Raw genomic sequence first — 20,911 nt, forward strand, 5'->3', positions numbered from 1 at the left:
CATGGATTCAAAAAATCTTTCGGATTTAGGAAATTTATAAGATAAGAAATCTTGATCCTTTGGCCTATTATTTAATAAGACTTTTAGCCTTTTTTTTAGAAACACTTTTAGCCCTTGTGCATCAAAAGCCTATAATTTCCTTAAAATAATTATTGCATAAATATATTGAGTTAATATATTTTTATTTTATAACAATATATTATTTCATTTAACAAGTATCTCATTACATAATTTGTTGGAATATAATCGTATAGCACTGCGTCAAATTATACATTATTATTACACTGATTCTACTTTTAGTATGTAAATATTTTCTGGTGAAAAAACTGTAAACTTATTCGCACTGTTTGCAAATCATTGAAAAGTGTAAAATTTCTTTACATTTCATTTACACTATATACATATTTATACACTCCGTCATTACAAAAATATATATTTTCTTCCTACTACATATCAAATAGCATAGACATTCCCTGTAAAAGTTCTTTGCATAGAATTTTTTTACAAAATACATCTTACAAGTATCATATTTTTCTAATGATATTCACGACATGGCTTCAAAATATTTTAAAGCGAATTACTACATAACTTAATAGTATCATAGTATTTTCATTTATAAAAAAGATATGGACAAAATAAATCTTTTTTTTTTTTCTTTTTTTTTGAAAACAAAAAAGTTGTAAAAATTGTCAAGCTTATGTAAATTACATATGTATTTATGTTTGTGTGTGTGTGTACATTTTTACAAGGTGATTTTGAATTTACTGTAAAATAATAATCTTAAGTGTTAATACATCATAGTATTAAGATTGAATTATTTTACTGAATTTGTAGAAACAAAAACCACCTTGTTTATTTAAATGTCTAACCTTAATGTATATCATCAGTCGATAGAATATTATTCTCCACAGGCAAGGAGGATAAATTTTTAAAAATGAAAATTCCAATATTTTTTTCATTCATTTGTCGACTGCGTGTCTAATGTGTCTATAGGTTCAGCAATAACAATATCGGCATGATGTTCGGGCTCTTTATGAAGAGAGATCATGATTTTTTCTTCATTCGAAGATTGACTGTCCGAGGATCCTTCCTGAGTTGAGGTAGCAGCCTCCTAAAACAAATGTTATATCTACAAATGCAGTTCATAAAAAATTTATTACTTTTAATAAAATAATTCCAATATTTCAGCTATTAAAACGAAAAAGGATTTAAAGATTAAAATTTTTTTTCAAGGTTATTTTGCAATTCTTAATACTTTTTAAACCTCATTTTTTTTTTGGACATCAAAAAATTATATTTTTTCATTTATTAAATGAAAAAGTGACATTTAAAAATGTTTTAAAAATTTCAACTTGTCAATATGTAAAAATGGGAATTTCTATTTACCAAAAATAGGTGGAAAAAAAGTGACAAATAAAACCAATTATCGTGCAAAATAACTAATTTTTATCTATTTAAATTATTAAAATTTAGCTAAATTGAACTTTCGACAAATTGAAACTTAAATTAATTAAAATTTAAAAAAATTGAAATTCGGATAATTTGAGACTTAAATCAATTAAAACCAATTATCGTGCAAAATAACTAATTTCTATCTATTTAAATTATTAAAATTTAGCTAAATTGAATTTTCGACAAATTGAAACTTAAATTAATTAAAATTTAAAAAAATTGAAATTCGGATAATTTGAGACTTAAATCAATTAAAAAAAAATTGAAACTCGGATAATTTGAAACTTGAATCAATTAAAAATTAAATTAATTGAAATTTGTATAATTTGGGACATAAAAATTAATTAAAATTCGAAAAAATTGAAATTCGGATAATTTGAGACTTAAATCAATTAAAGTTTGAAAAAATTAAACCTCGGATAATTTGAAACTTGAATCAATTGAAATTTGAAAAAATTCAATTCGTATAATTTGAAACGAAGATCAATTAAAATTTGGAAAATTTCAAACTAAAATCGATTAAACTTTAGATAGATTAAAATTTCGTTAATTTTAAGTTTCAATCAATTGAATTTGCATTTGACTAAAATTTTAATTAAATAACTTTATTTTGATCAATAAAAATAAAACTTGATTAAAAGGTAGATGAATTTCAATTTGGATCGAGTAAAATTTAAATCGAATAAAAATGTAATCAAATATTGAAGTTTGAATGATTTTAAATTTGAACAGTTTCAAATTTGAATAAATTGAATAGTGTATTGAATTGAAGTTTGATTAAAATTTAATTAGAATGAATTTAAATTTAAATCGATTAAAATTTTAATCAAGAAATTCTTCAACTAATTATAATTTATGATTATTGAAATTTGTTCTAAATAATTTTTAAATCGATGAAAATTTTTTTTATAAATTCAAACTTGGGTCAATTAGATTAATTACAGAAAAGATGAAAATCTTATTTTTTGTTCTATAAATTAATATAAGATCAAAGAATGTTAAGAAAAAAAAATTTTCAAACTAATAAATTATTTTTCAACATTTCTGAGTATAAATAATAATTTTTTTCACATTGTAAATTTAATTATATTTTAAATATTATATCAGCAAATTAATCGAATTATGAGAAAAGTGAAAATGGTAACAAATTATAAAAATTAGTGAAATAAATATAAAAAGAATTACTAATTTCACGATTTCCTTTAAAAATCAAAATAATTTTTTCACAATTTCTTTAGTTTTAAATTCCTCAGAAATAAGAATTGTTAAATCTTTTGTAAAATTAATTAGTCAGTTGCTGCATGAACGATATAATTGTGAAGTGAAAGAGTATTAATGTGTTAGTCACTTCTACCGATTCATAATTTAGTTTTAGTCTCTTGTGATAGCGATTCTCCGCTTGCACTCATGTAAAGAGGTAAATAAATAAATTTGAAATAAATCAATAAATAAATTATATGGTGACAAAACTTACAGTGCTTCGAATTTTCGTATGTGTTTTAATGTGTTTCGTGAGATGATCAGAGCGCATAAACTTTTTCGTACACTCTGGACATTGAAATCTTTTTTCTCCAGTATGCGTTCTTCGATGACGCTGCAATTCATCAGATCTTGTAAATTTTTTCCCACAAAATATCCAACTGCAAACAAAAGGCCTTTCACCAGTGTGCCATCTTAAATGCGCTCTTAAATGACTTGTTTTTCCATAAACTTTATTACATCCAGCTATATGGCACACGTGTTGACGTTTTCGAGTCATGTCTCTATTTCTAAAAAAATAAAAATAAATCAATTTAGAAAAAATGTATCCCAATCCGGGGGTTTTTTTTTGTTGCAATTTTCATACTTTCAATTTTTCCAATATATTTTGAATAATACTATTTATTTAGTATTTTACCTATCTCCATCACCACAATTTGGACATGTGCATGCTACCCTTCGTCGATGTTGTTTACTGGTGTCCGTTTCTCCACTAACATTCGTGGTATTGTTTACTTGATGCTGATGAGACGCAGTGGCAGGTGTGGAAATTGTTCCATTTGATTGTATCGTTTGGAGAATTTGCCATTTAGTTGGATCGGTTGAATCTAAATGTGTTGCAACAATGGGAGCCGCTGAAACGGTGGGTAAAGTTTGAACTGCTGTTGGTTGAAGGGCACTGGCTGGTATTACTTGAACATTTCCCAATCCAGGAATATTCTGCACTGGAATTGACTGTAAAAAACCACTTGTATTTAAGCCAGCAGTTGGTTGTATTTGCATTACTCCACCGCCAACATTTACACCTCGCATCATATTTCCTTGTTGTGCCAAACTCGTCAATGCAGAGGCAGGAATTAATGTCAATTGTTGGCCTTGTGCTCCTAAAAATTATATAAAATACAAAATTAATTTATTTCATGAAAAAAAAAAAAATTCGACACTTAAAATGTAAAGTGAAAATTTAATGGAGAAAACAAAATTTATATTTATTGTTGAAATTACCTGTTAATGTAATTGGTTGCATGGCAGTTTGAGTTGTTTGCGTGGCAGGAATATGTATAACTTGACCATTTGCTAATTGATTGGCATCTATATTAGTCAGTTTAATGTCACCATCTGCAGATTCAGGCGCTCTCGTTATTGTCGAGAGAGTTTGCACCTCTATTTTTTGTCCATCTTTTGTTGTTAATACATTAGTACTATTGCCAACTGATCTACCCAATTGTCCAAGCCCAACAACCTGATAAAAAAATTCAGATATTATCAAAATACATTCATCTTTCATTCACAATCAAGAAAATATTTTTATAGGATTTTTTAATCAGTTCAAGAAAAACAATTCCCTAACTAGTTTTAAATATTTTTATATATAAATTATTACAGGATGACCACTAAAATTGGCGAACAAAATTCAGGACTTTCTCATGATTTAAAAAAAAAATTTCAAGATTTTTTAAATTGAGATTTTATCACATAATTTTAAATTAGTATTAAAACGTGGCTTATTTTAAGTATAAAACCAGAAAAAACTATTAAAAATTAGATGTTGGAACTCACCAAAAACATAAATCACTTTATTCTGCACACAGGAACGAAAGAATTATTACAAAAATTTATTATTTTTAGATGATATATGATTTTGAAAAAAAATTTCTTGAAAGAATTTCAAAATTTTTGTTTACTTATAACTTTTTTGTCGGTGCTCTGAAAAATTTGAGGTTTTGCATATTAAATTTTATTATTATTTATCTTCTATTAAAATTTCATGAAGGTGTTTTGCTTCGTTTTGGAGATAATTTTTTTTTAATTCTTCTTTACTTGAAAAGGTTAATTAAAATGCTTGAAGTTAACTGACTAATTTTAAATTGCTTCATTTTAATATATTTATAGAAAATGGAGCAGTTTGAAATTGGTAAATTAACTTTAAGTCTTTTAATTAACCTTTAAAATAAAAAATTTTTTAAATTAATATCTCTAAAACGAAGCAAAAAACCTTCGTGAAATTTTAATAGAAGATAAAGAATATTAAAAATTTATATATGCAAAAGCTCAAATTTTTCGGAGCACCGACAAAAAAATTATAAGTAAACAAAAATTTTGAAATTCTTTTAAAATCATATATCATCTAAAAATAATAAATTTTTGTAATAATTCTTTCGTTCCTGTGTGCAGAATAAAGTGATTTATGTTTTTGGTGCGAATTCCAAAATGTAATTTTTAATAGTTTTTTAATAATAGCGTTTTCAAAAAAAACTGAAAATTTTAAGGTTGCGAACTTATATATTACGGTTAATGAACTCAGGGAATCATCGAGTTTCACATTTATATTAAAACTAGATTATTTAAAAACTAGCAAAATTAAACGCGCCCAAACGCGCCAAATTGAGTATTTAATTGTTTGTTATAAAGAAATTAAAGATTAATATTATTAATAATAATTTAATTTATTAGAATATTATTACATATTAAATAATAATAATGAAAATTATATGTTTACAGGCCTCGGATTATACGACTTTTTTCAAAAATACGACTTTTATCGACTTCTTTTAATAAAATGCGACATTTTTTTTTACATTTGAAAAAAAAATGTAAATAAAATACATTTTTTAGTATAAAATGTAGGTTCTTCTTCAGATCTTCTTCAATTCAATTATTTAACAAATTTTGAACTAAAATGATTCTTCACTAAATTAATTATTTTTAATAATTTTAATTAAATATATCACAAATTCAATTATATCAAAATTATTTTTCAATTAAAATTTTTATGAAATTTAACAATTGTATATAATTTTAAAAAAAAATCACAATAAAATTGAATTATTTTTTAAAAATTTCAATTCAAAATAAACTAAAATTCAATTATTACCCGAAATTTTAATTCAAAATCAATTAAAAATCCAATAATTATCCAAAATTTTCAATTTAAAATTTAATTATTTACCACCCTTCTAGAAAAAATCGATTGAAAACGATTGAAAACAATAGGAAAGAAATTTCTATTGTCCCCAATCGTGTTTCTTAATCGTGTTCTTACAATTGAAGACGATTGACTTTCATATTATATTCAATCGTTTTCAATCGTGTTCTATAGATTGTATTCCATGCACTATTGCTTGGTAGGAGTTTTTGAAAATTTTTAAAAATGCAACTAATTAAACAGTCTAGAAATATATAATTATTTCAAAGATTATTTTCCGGACTAAAAAATTAAAATATTTATCAATGTATTTGTCACCACAGAAGAAAATCATATATTTTATCAAAAATTAATTAAAAGTTATTTTTTAATTTATCTTTGAATGAAACTGCACAAGACGAAATGTTTCTCGTTTATAATTTATTGAAAAAATGTTTAAAAAATAATTTTTGACAGATACATCAAGTATTGTTTTAAATTGAATTACTGAAATTTTTTTTTAATTTCAGTCAATATTGAATTTTTTTAAATAATCGAATATTGGAAGATCTACAATAATTATAAGATTCATTAGAAATAATTAAATTTCTGATTTTAAATTGAAAATTTTGAAAATATTTTAATAAATGAAAAACTTTATACAAATGTAACGGCTTTAACATCCGTTTCTAGCACAAAATAAGTTTGTAAAGAATTTTAATTTAAAATTTTTAGAAAAAATTTATATTTCGAAGAGTTGCAATTAAAGTTTTTAATAAAAAATATTTTTTTTAAACTTATGATAAAATTTGCAAAAAGTATTAGTTAAAATTTTTTATAAATAAAATAATTATAGAATTTAATAGAAGTAATTCAATTTTGGAAGTGTTAGAATTGAAAGGTTTTGACTTATTATTTTTAAATAATTGAAATTTTGTAAAATTTAATTGAAAACAATTGAACTTTTTAAAGAATTTGATTACAATTTTTGAAAATATTTAATTGAAAAATTATGGTTTTTTGTTGTTGGAAGGAGTTTAGGTGAACTTCGAACATTTATACTGAATAATTTTTTTGAAAAGCTGCTGGACACATAAAGTTTAAAAAAACTAAAAATTTTGTTCTAAAAAAAAATTAAAAACTGAAATTATTTTAAAATGCAAGAAATAGAATTTTTTCTTATATTTATTTTTAGATGTACCTAATTATTTATTTAATTTCTGTTTATATGTATTTTTTTACGTACCCATTTATTTATTTTTATTTTTTTGAGGTTATGTATTAACAACTCAAAGATTGTCATATTTAATTTGTTCATGTATAGGATAAGTAAACATATTGACATTATCCATATCACTAGAAATTTTACTTTAGATTTTAAATATTTGACACATACGCACGAACAGAACAAACTATATATTACAAAAGACTTATAAGAAAAACATCTTTCCTGTTTGATTCAACACTTTTCTTATTCTTATAATTAACTATTTGCGCATGTGCGTATATCGTTCTCCCAATAGCACCCGATTAAAAACAATTGAAAAAGTTTAACTTATTTTACACGATTGAAAACAATTCGAATCAATTAAAGAAATATATACTCCAATTGAAAACAATTCAAAACGATTAAAAAATTTTTGTACTCAATCGTTCTGAATCGTGTTTAATTGATTTTTTCTAGAAGGGCAAGTTTTCAATTTAAAATGAAATAAAATTCAATTATTTTCTAAAATTTCTATTCAAAATTAATTATCCAAATTTTCAATCAAAAATGAACTTCAATTAAATTATTATCCAAAATTTCAATTAAAATTCAATTATTTCCCAAAAGTTTTCAATTTAAAATCAAATAAAATTTCATTATTCTCAAAAATTTGAATTCAAAATTAATTGAATTTTCAATAATTTGAATTTAAAAGCATCTAAAATTTAATTATTTCTAAAAATTTCCATCGAAAATTTTTTTGTTGAAATTTAATAATTTCAATTATAACTCTAAGGAAATTCAATTATTTTTAACTATTTTAATAATATTCTTTGAAATTTCAACTATCTAAAACCATTTTTCAATTAAAAATGATTTTCAAATTATTGTATTTTGTCCGCATTTTCTAATAAATTTTTAGTGAAATCGTCTAAAATATTAATTAAAAATCACTTAAAGTTTCAATTAATTTCAAAAATCTTAATTTTAAATCTTTGAGAATTCAATTAAATTTAAAAATTGTTTGATAAATTATTTTTAGTTCTGTAAAATTTAATAATTGTTTGAAAATTAACAATATCTTTTGAAATTTAATTATTTCTAAAAATTTCAACTTTAACCCTTCGAAAAGGATTATTATTAAAAAAAAAATTTTATTTAAAAATCTGTAAAATATTTTTGTTAAAATAAAAAACAAATCCACTTTTTTTTGGAATATAAATCAACTAAAATGACTTTTTGTGTCTTTAAGTTGATTCGAGGCCTGTGTTTTTATAATTAATATTTAATAGGTATTCGTTGGCTTCTGGTACCTTATATATTAATTTTTAAAAATAAATTTTTTTCAAATTACTATCTTGTACGAAATTTCCTGGCGCATCTTTTTTCTCATCATAAATTTTTTGTATTTGTATACAATTTTTGAATCAATATACAACTTTAAAAAAAATTTCGTTGGTAAACGTTGTGTACTTCAGCTTCGTGAATTGAATTTTCGAATTTGGAATTTTAAAGAAACTTATTCCGAAATTTGGAAACACAATTATATAACTTTGGCAAAATTGAGAAAAAGAATTGTCAAAATTTGACACGTCATAAGATTACTATTCAAAAAAACACGTGAAATCAGAAAGGGCCAACTTCAAGTTAGAACAGAAGGACAGACCAAGCATTTTATTATTATATATATAATAATTTTGTCACAACCACTATTAGACGAAAGTCAGTGGACTGACCCATATTTAAAACTGTAATATACTATAGGAAATTGAAAAACAATTAATTCATTAATAATTTTGTAAATAAAACTCGAAATTTTCAAAAACTAAAAATTTAAATTTCTGTCGCAATTTTTATTATTTTTCACTGCTAATTTTTAGAAGAAATTCCATTTTTTCAAAAAATAAAATTTCGAAAATGGTCAAAAAAATTTTTTTTTTTAATTTTGATAATTTACAATAACTTTAGATCTCAAATAATGCCAGAAAAAAAATTGACACCGCTTAACAACATTAATTTTAATGAGTTGAAATTTCACCGGTTCCTTCTCTTAAAAATTTTGTAAATAATTGAAAAAAAATGTAAAGAAGATCTGTATTGTATAATAAAAAAAAAGTTTTTTTTTGTTTAAAAATTTTGTAAAAAGAAAGTCGAAAAAGTCGCATCTTAGTAAAATAAGTCGAAAAAAGTCGTATTTTCGAAAAAAAATTTGGAAAAAGTAAAAAAAGTCAAAAAACTAAAAAAAGGATATCTTCAGATTTTTTTTCAAATTTAACGAAGCTGAAGTATGCAACGTTTATGATAAACGATTTTTAAAGAAATAATTTTTAAAAATAAAAAATTCTATAATTTTTTTCCTAAAAAATATTTCCTGTACTTTTTATTAATTGACAAATTATAAAAAAATATTTTTTACGCAAAAAAATTATAGAATTTTTCGTTATATTCAGCGAAATGCATGTCACTTTAATAATTTGTTTGTTCTAAAGACGCTGTACTATACCTTGGCAAGATCGAAATTGGAATTTGCAGTATCAATTTGGGTACCTCACCAGGATTATCAATTGCTTAAGTTGGAACGCGCTCAAAACAAATTTTTACGTTTTGCTGCGAAACAAGTTAACGTACACTATGATTTCTTCAGTCATGATTACACTAATCTTAGAGAGTCGCTTATGGTCCCAATTTTTTCATCTAGAATTATTTATCTGGATTTATTGTTTTTGTTTAAAATTATAAACGGACTTATTGATTGCCCTCTTATACTATCTTGTATTGACTTTATTGTTCCCACAAAAGGTTTGAGAAATCAGAAACTGTTTAAAATACCATTTAATAGACAAAACTATTTGGACAATTCTGTTTTAAATAGAATATTTTTTAGAGGTAATGAGTATTGTGATGAGCTAGATTTTTTCGGTATATCATTAGATAGATTTATCCGTGATTTGCGTAAATTAATTTTTGAGTAAATGTGTGACTGCCAAGGCGATTTGTTTTACTGCTTGTAATTTGATAATGTAAATTTATTATCTAGTGCTTTTGCACAAAAGGGCATTTTTCTTTTTCTTGTGAGCCCGTACATGGTAATTAAATAAATAAATAAATTATAAAAAATTATTTCTTTAAAAATCGTTTATCATAAACGTTGCGTACTTCAGCTTCGTAAAATTTAAATTCTAAATTTTGGTAAAGCACTGAGTAAAAAAGTAGCGTTTTTTTTTTTTAGTATAATAGCCGTGGTTGACGGTATGTAATAATAAATAATATATTGTCACATTAGTAACATGGAAAATATACCTGAACATTATTTGGAGCACTAACACTAGTGGTCCATGTAGAAACAGTTGAGGCCGGAGTAGAAACTGAAGCCTGCTGAGCTTGTTGTTGAACTTGCTGCTGTTGTTGTTGCTGCTGCTGTTGAATAACCTGCTGAACAACTTGCTGAACTTGCTGCTGTTGCTGAGCTTGGGCTTGTGCCTGTGCTTGAGCTTGCGCAACTTGTTGCTGCTGTTGTACAGTTTGAACAACTTGTTGCTGACTTTGTTGCGCAACTTGCTGAACAACTTGTTGTTGAGCTTGCTGGGCAACTTGCTGAGCAACTTGTTGTGCTACTTGTTGACCCTAGAAATCGAAAAAAAAATTAACTTCTCTCCTTTTATACAAATATGATAATTTAAAGAAAAAAAAAAAAAAAACATTTTTTACCTGCAAACTTTGAAGTTGTGAAAGATTTGCAATTTGCACCTGTTGAAGTTGGCCATTTGGTGTTATTATTTGTGCTACCTGAGGAATTTGCTGAAAAGTTTAAAAAAATGTAATTTCTTTTTCAAATAATTTTTTTCGTCATTGGTAAAAAAAAAAGGTTATACCTGTGTGATCTGAGGTATCATTTGTGTTGTTGGCATATTGAATACACTTGATAGTGCTTGTACTGGAAAATGTACAGTTTGATAAACTGTCTGTCCATTACTGGCAGTGACTGGTACTTGAACGGGAACAGTTTGTTGGAGTTGCTGCATTGGAAATTGAAGTGGCCTCACTTGAACGCTTTGTCCTAAAACATCCAAGCTAGCCTTGGGATCTGTCCGTTTGTCATAGCAAACGAAGAAGGCAGAAGTTAGTGCGTGAAAAGATCTACAAGAAAAGTTAAGTGCCGCGGCGGCGGAAATTTTTTTCCCACCATGCAACCCAAACCTTTTTGCATTGATATAAAAAATGAAAAAAAATAAATAAATAATATAAGAAAACAAAAAAAGTTGAGAAAAGCAAAAGAATGAAATGATTGCTTTGTTTTATATGGATTAAAATGAAAATTTTTACCTGTGGGTAATTGAACAGTTTGACCACCAATATTCTGAATGATCGACGTAGGAAATACATTAGGCGCTCTCAACAAACTAACTGGTTGTGGTGTAATAATAGTTTGTCCATTTGCCAGTTGAACTTGTTGATTTGCCAATTGCACTTGTTGTCCTCCAGCAGTTGCAAATTGCATTGTCGGTTGCGTTTGGTGATGAGCACTAACGCCTGACATTGCTGAATGAGGAATGAACAGCGCTTCCTGTCCATCGATATTTACTGTTTGCATTTGAGGAATCACACTGTAGCTCAATTGTTGCTGCTGCTGTGGTTGTTGCTGTTGATTTTGCTGTTGAACTTGCTGCTGTGCCTGCTGTTGCTGCTGAAGTGCTTGAGCTTGGTTACTAACCAACTGAGCATTCTGTAGAAACAAAATTAAAATAAGACTTCATTCATTTCTTTCAGTAAGTTGTTCATTCGTTGATTTTACCACATTTTGACTATTTTTGTGTTGTGTATAATGATTTAACTGATGAATTAAATTACAAAACTTGAGAAACTTTTTAATACATGCATATAAGGTTTATACAGTCGAACCTCGATAAGTGAGAATCCAAGGGACCGAAAATTTTTTTTTCTCACTTATATAGAGGTTTCCCACTAACACAGGTTCTCATTTTTTGAAGGTCGAAGAGCGGGTTCTCTCTCTTACAGAGATTATTGCACTGATAGAGGTTCAAGTGCGGCATTTTTTTACTAGTAGAGATTTATAAAGGTTTTGTTAATTAAAGTTTCACTTTTACGTAATTTGAAACATATCAGGGTGTCTAACAAGGATTGAGAAAAAAATTCCCTGACTCCTCCCTGACATTTTTTGATATTTCCCTGACTTTTTAATAACCTTATTTCTGCTTTCTTTGGACAAAAATATGGTTACTGAAATATAATAAAATTAATAAATAAATAAAGAATAAATAAATTAATTAAATTAATCAATAAATTAATTTCTAATGGTAGTAACAAATGGTAATAAAAACCATTCCAGTTTTTTTAGATTAAAAAATGTTTAAATTCACAAAAATTTTTAATTTTTTTTAGAAATTTACAGAAATTTCCCTGATTTTGAATGAAATTTTCTAAAATTCCCTGACATTTCCCTGACTAACAAAATTCCTTGACGTTTCCCTGACCGTTGGACACCCTGCATATAATTAATTATTTAACAAATATAATGCAAGTTCACAATGATCTAACATTTTATTTCGGACAAGAAATGGATTAACTGTCAAAATTAAATTTTTCAGTACAGTAATTTGAAATTTCAAATCCATAATTTAAATCAAGGAATCTAAATAAATGAATGAATTTTCAAAAAATAAAAATTTATATTGTAATTTAAGTGAAATGTATTTAAAAAAAAAACATGTAACATGAATATAAATGTGAAAAAGTTATAGTTTCTATATATTTGTTTGGTTATGTTACAATTCGAATTTTCATAATATTTCAGAAACATTAAAAAAATTGAAATAAATAATATAAATAAATATAAGAAATAATTGTTAAAAATAAACTGAAAGAATTTAAATTCCCAAATCATTTAACATTAATTACTAAATTATGCAAAAAGTGGAATTAAACCCTTTTTTATCGGGAACAAATAGTTAGATCATTGTGAACTTGCATCGAATAGATAGTACCTTCTGTATCGGTAACAAAATGATAGTTGATAATTCGTAGAATCAATCGATTATTTGTTCTTTAATTGTGCTATTCTTAACATGATTTTCAAGCTCATAAATTTTGTCAAAAGCTGATGTATTAATATTCATCGAAAATTCAAAAAAAAAAAAAAAAAAAATCTGTGAATCATCTCCAGTGTACTTAAAACTTCTTGCTGCTTTGGAATTGAAACTTCTGCGATGGTTGAATTTTTGTTTCTTTCCACTTTCAAATTCACTTATAATTTTTAGTTTCTCACTTTACGAAAAAGCTTCAAATTTTCGCTTAGACATTTTGAATATTCGAAAACGATTCTTATTACAGTCGTTTTGAAACTAAATTTTATTTTGTGTGATAAGTGTAATTGTAGTTTTGAACAAAGAGCCTTTCTTCTTACACGTCTATAGGCAAATTTTAATTACTGTTTGTTGATTTCTATTAACTTTTAGAAAATTATAGATAGAGGTTATCCAGTTCTCACTTATCGAGGTTCGACTCTATCCTGTATATATTTTATAAAATATTGTATTCAAGTATTGTCCTTATGGCTGGCCTGGGAAAAAATAAAGAAATTATTTTTTTATTATTACTTGTAAAAATTGTTGTGGTAAGGCTTGAACTGAAATAGTCTGGGCTCTCTGTTGCTCATGCTGTTGCTGTTGAGTTTGTAAAGGCACAAAATTTTGCAACTGTTGAAGTGTGATAACTTGTGGCTGTTGCTGTGCTTGTTGCTGAACATCTTGTTGTTGTTGCTGCTGTTGCTGTTGTTGTTGCAATTGTTGTAAAACATTTGCGCTTAAAAAACGAATTTGCGGTTGAACAGTCTGTTGTGTTTGATCCAAATGTTGTTGATCCGTTCCATCTTGTTGTTGAGTTTGTAATTGTAGTGGATCGTGTTGTTGCTCATCAAGCTCATCCTGAAAAATTAAAATTTATATTTTCATTTATTTATAAAAAATTAAATTAAAATCATATAAAAATTACCAGATCGATAGAAAATCCATATTTTTCTTAAACTTTACAGAATTTTTAAACACGAATAAATTTTAAACACGATTTTAAATATATATGAAATAATAATAAATCGTAATGGCGAATTCAATCACCTGATCGACTTTCACAGTAGCTTCAAGACTGCCGTTCATTTTTAAAATGGCAGAAGAACAGAAACAACACAAGTTCTTCTATATAACTTTTGGTTATCAAGCCAAGAAAATAAGAAATGCAAATCTTCCAAGCAAATTTCTGAGTGTCAGAATTCCACCTGTAAAAATACACGTTTCAATATATATATATACACGTACAATCCGATTACAAAAATACAATTATATTTTTTAAAAAATATTTCTACAACTTACATTTAAAAAATTAATTTCTCCAGAACAAAAAAAATCAAATAAAAATTGAGAATCATAAAATCATTTTTGAAAAATCATCATATTTAAAAATTAAAACGTTCTGAATCTATATAAAGTTGAAGCAACTGAATACGAAAATTATATCCAAGCCAAAAATAGTACAGAGTAAATACTGTTTGAGAATTTGGTAACCCAAGCAGAATCTCGTGACACGCAGTTTCTAAGAATTGCATTTAAAAAAAAGAAAAAATTTTCTCGAATAAAAATTCATGTTTATAAACTTTTCTAAAAAAGGGGGGCATTATTTTTGTCAACAAACGAAATATCCTAGGAATTTTAGTAGTGACACGTGGGTTTTGCATCTAATCTTCTTAAAGAGACAAAGAAGGGAAGCAGGGCCCTCCTAGAGGACCCGAGGGAGGACCGCCTCCATACGCCCCTGTCAATACTGCCCCACCCGCTTGAAAATCAACTTGAAACGCTCCAAGCATTTCTGAAAACCCTCAGCAGCAACAAAACAAAGAGAAACGTCGAGTTTCCATTGAAAAGAGAAAGAGGCTGAGAAATACAAATAGAAACCAAATGAAGTGAGTGAGATTAAAGAAAGAAAATGAGGTAACACAGTATATGGAATAGAGAAAGATAGAGGTAGCACATTAGAAAAGGATGAAACGAAGAGAGAAAGCGTTCAGACTCATACATACACAGAGGACACACACTCGTAAAATATCGAACTCACCCGCCCACTCAACCATCGTCCCGTTTAGCTCGGCCTGCCTCACTCGCGCACCAAAACCCCTGGCTCGTGATAACGTGGAAGGCCTTGCGATCCAGCCTCCACCCACTTCGCACATCGGACTCCACCTAACTCTCGCCAACACGTGCTCTTTCAATTGTCCACCTCCCGCCTAAATTACAAATTACTAACCCTTAACATTATCAGCTGTTAAAGCAATATTCTATTTTGCAACTATTATTTTACCCAACAAAACATCATTCATCCAAAAAAAAACTTCGAAATTTACTCCTATGCCTAATTCACTTCGAAGGAAAATTTTCAAGAGAATCCGCTAAAACACAAAAAATCCATAATTCCGAAAAAGAAACCAAACGAATGTAAAATTTCCCACTACTGTCAGAAACACAGCGAAGAACGACACATTTTTAGGTTAGGTACGAACCGAAAAGTAGAACTCAACAAAAGTAAATATGGATTATAAACAATTATGTATAAAAAAAAGAAAAAAAACAACCGATACTGATATTAAATGTTAAATTTTCTAAATAAAGAAAAGTATATATTTACCTTGGGTTCCAGTTTGGCTGTTGCCATCCTGGCGTGACGTCGCTATGTAGACGTCTCACTATGTACTTGCTTCAACAAGGATTTTTCTTTTCAACTCCAATCAAATTTATAATCTTAGGTCATAAATCAAAAATACACCTGGATATTAACATCCTTCCCGCGCGTTTAAACAAAAATAAGTATCAGATCCGTAGATTGTCATTCGGCACCTACTGGCGCCAGCGCACTAAAAAAGATATCGCACACTTTTTTTTTTTCTCTCTCTCTCTATCTAACACACCACACTATCGATACTAGATTTTAGTTTATCTCCCCTATACATGTAAATATTGCAGAAAATGTCAAAAAAAAAAAATTTAAATGTAAAACATATTTCCAAAAGGGGGGCGAGGCTTATAAAATTTATTCGAAGTTGGCGCCCGATGAAAAGTGACGCTTTGCAATATCACCGGATGTGTAATTCGTGTAATTGAATTGTATGAAATTTTTGAAGGCGGATTCACGTTATCACGGGCGTTTCACTAAGCACAAGGATGTGGGATTCGGTTCAGTAATAATTTTCGACGTACACGCGACTTGTCGCGTCTCTTGTAAAAACGTGCCCGCTTGAAACTGGAAAGTGGGGCGTGCGATGTTGCAGAGTTTGGCGTTGGAACCGATGCGCCCCCTGATTGGTGGCCTCTTCGAAAACAGGGGCGTAAGCCAAGACGCCCACCCCTTGCCTTCCTTCCTTCTCTATAACATATAATAATAAACCCCTACCACGATTTTCACCCAATTTTTTTTCAATATTCTGTTTTGATCTAGATCATCCTTCCGTCTTACTACAATTGTTTTTTTTCTATATTTTTGACATGATGCTAAATTATTCACTTTTTTTTTTAAATGTAAAATAAAAATATTTACAAAAAAGAAAATTAAGTTTTTTTTTTTTTTAATATAAAAAGTAGGGTTATTTAATTTTTATTAAATGTTTCAGTGCAGTATTTTCGTTTTTATTACAATATATGGATATAATTTTATAATATAGAATTTTTTGTTGAATTTTGCCAATGGTGGCGAACCCTTTTCTCCCTTTTTAAGTGTTGAGTGCAAACCCATGATCGTTGAATCACGGTGCGAACTACGATTTGAGGTCGGTGTGTCGCGCGCAATCCGCCCCTTTGGCAGACCACCACCTTTCCACGTGATAAAGTCCAAACTGAATTTTCTACTATCTTTTCATAATTATGATTATTCAAAAAGATTTCTAAAAAAAATTTTTGCCTTCTAAATTTTAAATAAAAATACGAAAAAAATGAAATTTAAAAAAAAAATAATATAGCCTTCAGTAAAGACCACAATGTTCAAACAGAAACGTTTATTTTTGGCCCCTCGACTAAAACCACCTGGCCTTTTGCTGCTCCCACATCAACCAACCCTCGACCCTTCTATTCAACTCAGAAGGCTGTTCAACACATGCAACACACCCCTTACAGTCAGATTATTAACAACTCCCCAATATATTAAAGAAAGAATGAGATAGACTGTCAAATTAAAAGTTAGCTTATTTTTAAGTCAAAAAGCGATTTTATAATTTAAAAAAAAAGAAAACTGTTTTAGTAAAAATTATACAAAAATAATTTTATTATTGAAACATTGAGTTTTCATTGGATAGAGGGAAAATTTTCTAAAAATTAGAAAGGTTACAGAAACGATAGAAACTATTTTTTCTATTTTTGGTGACATAACCTAAAAAATTTTTTCGTTTCTTTAATGTTGAAAATTTTTTAATATTTATCTAATGTTAACTTTAATATTTCAGTGTTAAAAAAAAGTTATATTATCGCTTTTTATAACTTAAAAATAAGAAAATATGGAGTCTATCGTAAAAAAATAACAAAGTCGTTATTTTTCGTTCACTTTCGTCAAATATTCGCATATTTATTTCAATATTAAATTCCAAAATATTCTCAGATATTCCAAAACATTTCAAAATATTTAGCAATATTTTTAAATATTCTAAAATATTCTCAAGAATTTTCTAATAAATTCAAATATTTTTTTAAATTTCAGTTTTTGAATACAAAAAATACTTGTTAATTTCAATTTTTTTTTGGTTTTCATTTCATATACTATTTTTACTATTTCGTCGATGAACTTTACAACATTTATGATCGATGATTGAAAAAAAAAATTTCACATAAAAAATAATAATTTTTTACTTGCAATTTTCTTTAAAAAAAAAATCGTTGATTTCAAGAAACGTGAAAAATTTTTAGATAAAAAATAATAACAAATTTATACTCTTTTATAGTAAATTAATCTTGTATAATCCATTTTTACAGACTTATATATCTGACGAGGACACGAAAACGTGTTGAAACGAGTCATAAAATTTTATACAAAAATTATTAAAAAACCATTAGGCCAAACAAAAATTACCATCTTTTATTTAAAAAATAATAAATAGAAAAATATTTTTTTTAAATCGTTTTTTATAAATGTTCTAAACCACTATTCCTCGACGAAAAATATAAAATTAAACGTTGAATAAAATACTGTTTCTAAAATTTTGTTACTTTTTAAAGATGATAGTTATTTTAAACAATTATGTCCTAATTAAAACTTAACATATAATATTTAATTTCTTATTTGAATAAAATATTCAAAAAAATTTTGGTATTAAATTATAATTTTTCAGTATTCTTTGTAATATTCTTGAAAATCGTATAATTTAAAATAATTCCGCACATTCTTAAATATTTCCATCAACTTTCAGACAAGGGTTATAAAATTAAATGAAATTAAATATAGGAGCGTTATTTATATCGTATATTTCGTTATTATTGCTTGTCGTCCAGCGAATCAAAAAATTGTCGTTCGAACAAATGTGAAATTCATTATTAGCAATAGGGCTATTATATATATATATATTTATGTATGAAGTGATGACAAAAAAAAATAAATTACAGAAAAAAAATACAGGCACGTGCGATCTCACAATATAACGGATAACTTAATTATTATTATTATTATTAAATGATAATAAATTTATGTACATATTATACTTTACATAAAATTAAGTAAATTTTTTTTTTCTAAATTCATGCCTATCGATAAATTGTAAAAGATTTTCGAAAAGCTTTTTTCTAACATAAACGATATAATAACAATGTCTTTTTTTTAATGCACAATTCTTTAAAAAGTTGATCGAGTGTTTACAGTCTTATGCATATTATAGTCAAATAAATATTTTTCATATTATAATAATCTTAAAGCTTATAATACTTTTGCTTGTAAAGCCTATATATTTTGTATTTTCATCAGTATATGACTCATTTGATATAGTTTTTTTTTTTCTTTTTTTTTTGCAGATAAGAGAATCGCTTTGACAATGAGAGGAAAATTCAGAAACTTAGAATTCTAAAAATAAATAATGTATATAGTGAATGAGATAAAGAAGAAAGAAGTAAAAGAGAGTGTACAGTGAATATGTATTTACTGAGTTTCATGTGATACTAAAAGGATGTGCGAACGATTATTTTTTTTTTTATTTTTTTTGGTTTGTGACTCTTTACAGGCCACCTCCAGATCTCTCCACGCTGATCTTCTTCTTGAGAGCATCTTTTTCATGTTGTGCTTCCTCCATTTCTGCCATTCTTGCAAATCGCGAATAAGCAACATGTCCCGACTTGATTGCCGACATCATCTGAATAAAGAAATTATTTAATTAAATTTCATTTTTAATTCTTTGTTTTAATAATCGTGCAAATAATCTAAATTTCTCAAATACAATTAAACAAGGGTGTCCAGCAATTTTTGAAAAAAAAAAATTTATTTTAAAGTTTTTCAAGGTTTAAAATAATTTTTTTCAAAATCCACTTTCGACGTAGAAACTATAAAAATATTTGTTATTTATCATAAAGTTTTGTTTTTTAATTTTTTCTCAATAAATATAAGATGAATAAGTAGAAATAAAAACATTTAACAATTTAAAAAATTATGTGATAAATAAATTTTAAGGGATATTTTAAGTATTTTTCATTGTCAAATTTTTTTCCACACTTTTTTTAATGATTTTTCAAAATCTATTGCATGGATTTTCAAAAATATTAATTTTTTCAAAAAATAAAGATTCTAAAATAGTGAAAAAATTAAAATTTCATTTTTTTGAAAACCTCATATGTTTTTAGGTTCCAAATGATGGAAAAAAAATTTAACCTCGTTTAATAAGAATTTGAAGCAAATAATTAAACACGAACAGATTGAGGTAAACATTGGAAAAAAAAACAAGACAATATTTGATAAAGGAACAAAAATTAAAAATTTCAGAAAATAAGTATTGGAGAAACATTGAGAGAATTATCGAGAATTTTAGAAATTGACAAAATGAAAGGAATATTTTGTCAGAAAAATTGCAAATTTTGGGTTACTAATTTTGGCTTAAATAAATAAATTTTAGGATATTTAAAAAATAAGAATAAATATTGAAAAAAAATGTTTCAAAAACACAAGAATTTTAGAAAAATGATAATAAAAAGTCGAAGAAATTGAAAGAAAAAAATGATAATTTTAAGAATTTCACGTGATTTTCATTAAAAAAATTTTTTTTCTTGACTAGAATATTTTTTTCAAAATCTTTATGAAAAATAAGAAAATACGTATTTTTTGATTTTTTGATTTGATAAAAATTGTGGAATTTATTATTTTTTTAAATTTAAGGTCGTTGAAAGCAGAGTATTTTTGAAATGCGTTTTTCTCTCTTCTACTAACAGATGAAAAATAATATTATATATATGAAATTTGTTTTGATTTTTCTTCAATATTTTAAATTTGAAATAAAAATTAACGTAACTACCACGGAAGCATTTAAAAATTTAAATTAAATCTAAAAAGTGACTTTCGTCAAAACCAAAGGGATCGATTTTTTTATTTTCTTTTTTAAATCCATTCCCTGATAAATATATGAATTTTTTTCCACAATTCATAACTTCTATAATTTTTAGCAAATAAAAAAAATAAAAAAAAATTGAAAATTTTAGAAATTAACAAAAATGAAAGGAATATTTTGGCAGGAAAATTGAGAATTTTGAGCCACTTTGTAATAATGAATAAATAAATTTTAGAATTTAAAGAAATAAGGATAAATATTGGTGAAAAATGTTTTAAAAAATGAGAATTTTAAAAAAATGAAAGTA

General features: G+C 26.1%; 2 protein-coding genes across 11 annotated transcripts in view; both read right to left on the reverse strand.

Moving 5' to 3' along the window:
• Nucleotides 1-165: 165 nt before the first annotated feature.
• LOC127279616 (transcription factor Sp2-like) lies at nucleotides 166-16,377 on the reverse strand. 6 transcript variants are annotated; one of them, XM_051302068.1, is made up of 11 exons: nucleotides 15,732-16,377; nucleotides 14,174-14,331; nucleotides 13,658-13,984; nucleotides 11,367-11,766; nucleotides 10,916-11,127; nucleotides 10,752-10,841; nucleotides 10,344-10,667; nucleotides 3,937-4,174; nucleotides 3,350-3,815; nucleotides 2,927-3,221; nucleotides 166-1,108 (listed from the first exon to the last, which is right to left on the reverse strand). In XM_051302068.1, exons 2-11 carry the CDS (start codon nucleotides 14,210-14,212, stop codon nucleotides 956-958), a joined length of 2,544 nt encoding a protein of 847 aa, XP_051158025.1. In that variant the 5' UTR covers nucleotides 14,213-14,331; nucleotides 15,732-16,377; the 3' UTR covers nucleotides 166-955. The 6 variants fall into 6 exon arrangements, with proteins under 6 accessions (XP_051158025.1, XP_051158027.1, XP_051158022.1 ...); XM_051302070.1 differs by having other exon boundaries at nucleotides 166-1,111; nucleotides 10,916-11,100; nucleotides 15,732-16,376; XM_051302065.1 differs by having other exon boundaries at nucleotides 166-1,111; nucleotides 15,732-16,375.
• Nucleotides 16,378-18,524: 2,147 nt separating this feature from the next.
• The window catches only part of LOC127279672 (glycerol-3-phosphate dehydrogenase, mitochondrial), a 30,764-nt gene continuing 28,377 nt past the window's right edge, over nucleotides 18,525-20,911 (reverse strand). For all 5 annotated transcript variants that reach the window (XM_051302187.1, XM_051302184.1, XM_051302188.1 and 2 more), the window contains exon 12: nucleotides 18,525-19,422. In XM_051302187.1, the coding sequence (XP_051158144.1) occupies nucleotides 19,288-19,422 (135 nt within the window). In that variant the 3' untranslated portion in view covers nucleotides 18,525-19,287. The remainder of the gene's footprint in view (nucleotides 19,423-20,911) is intronic.

The sequence above is a fragment of the Leptopilina boulardi genome, unplaced genomic scaffold (genome assembly GCF_019393585.1).
Source record: "Leptopilina boulardi isolate dan_hultmark-lab unplaced genomic scaffold, ZJU_Lbou_2.1 LbouV2_221, whole genome shotgun sequence".
NCBI lineage: Eukaryota > Metazoa > Arthropoda > Insecta > Hymenoptera > Figitidae > Leptopilina > Leptopilina boulardi.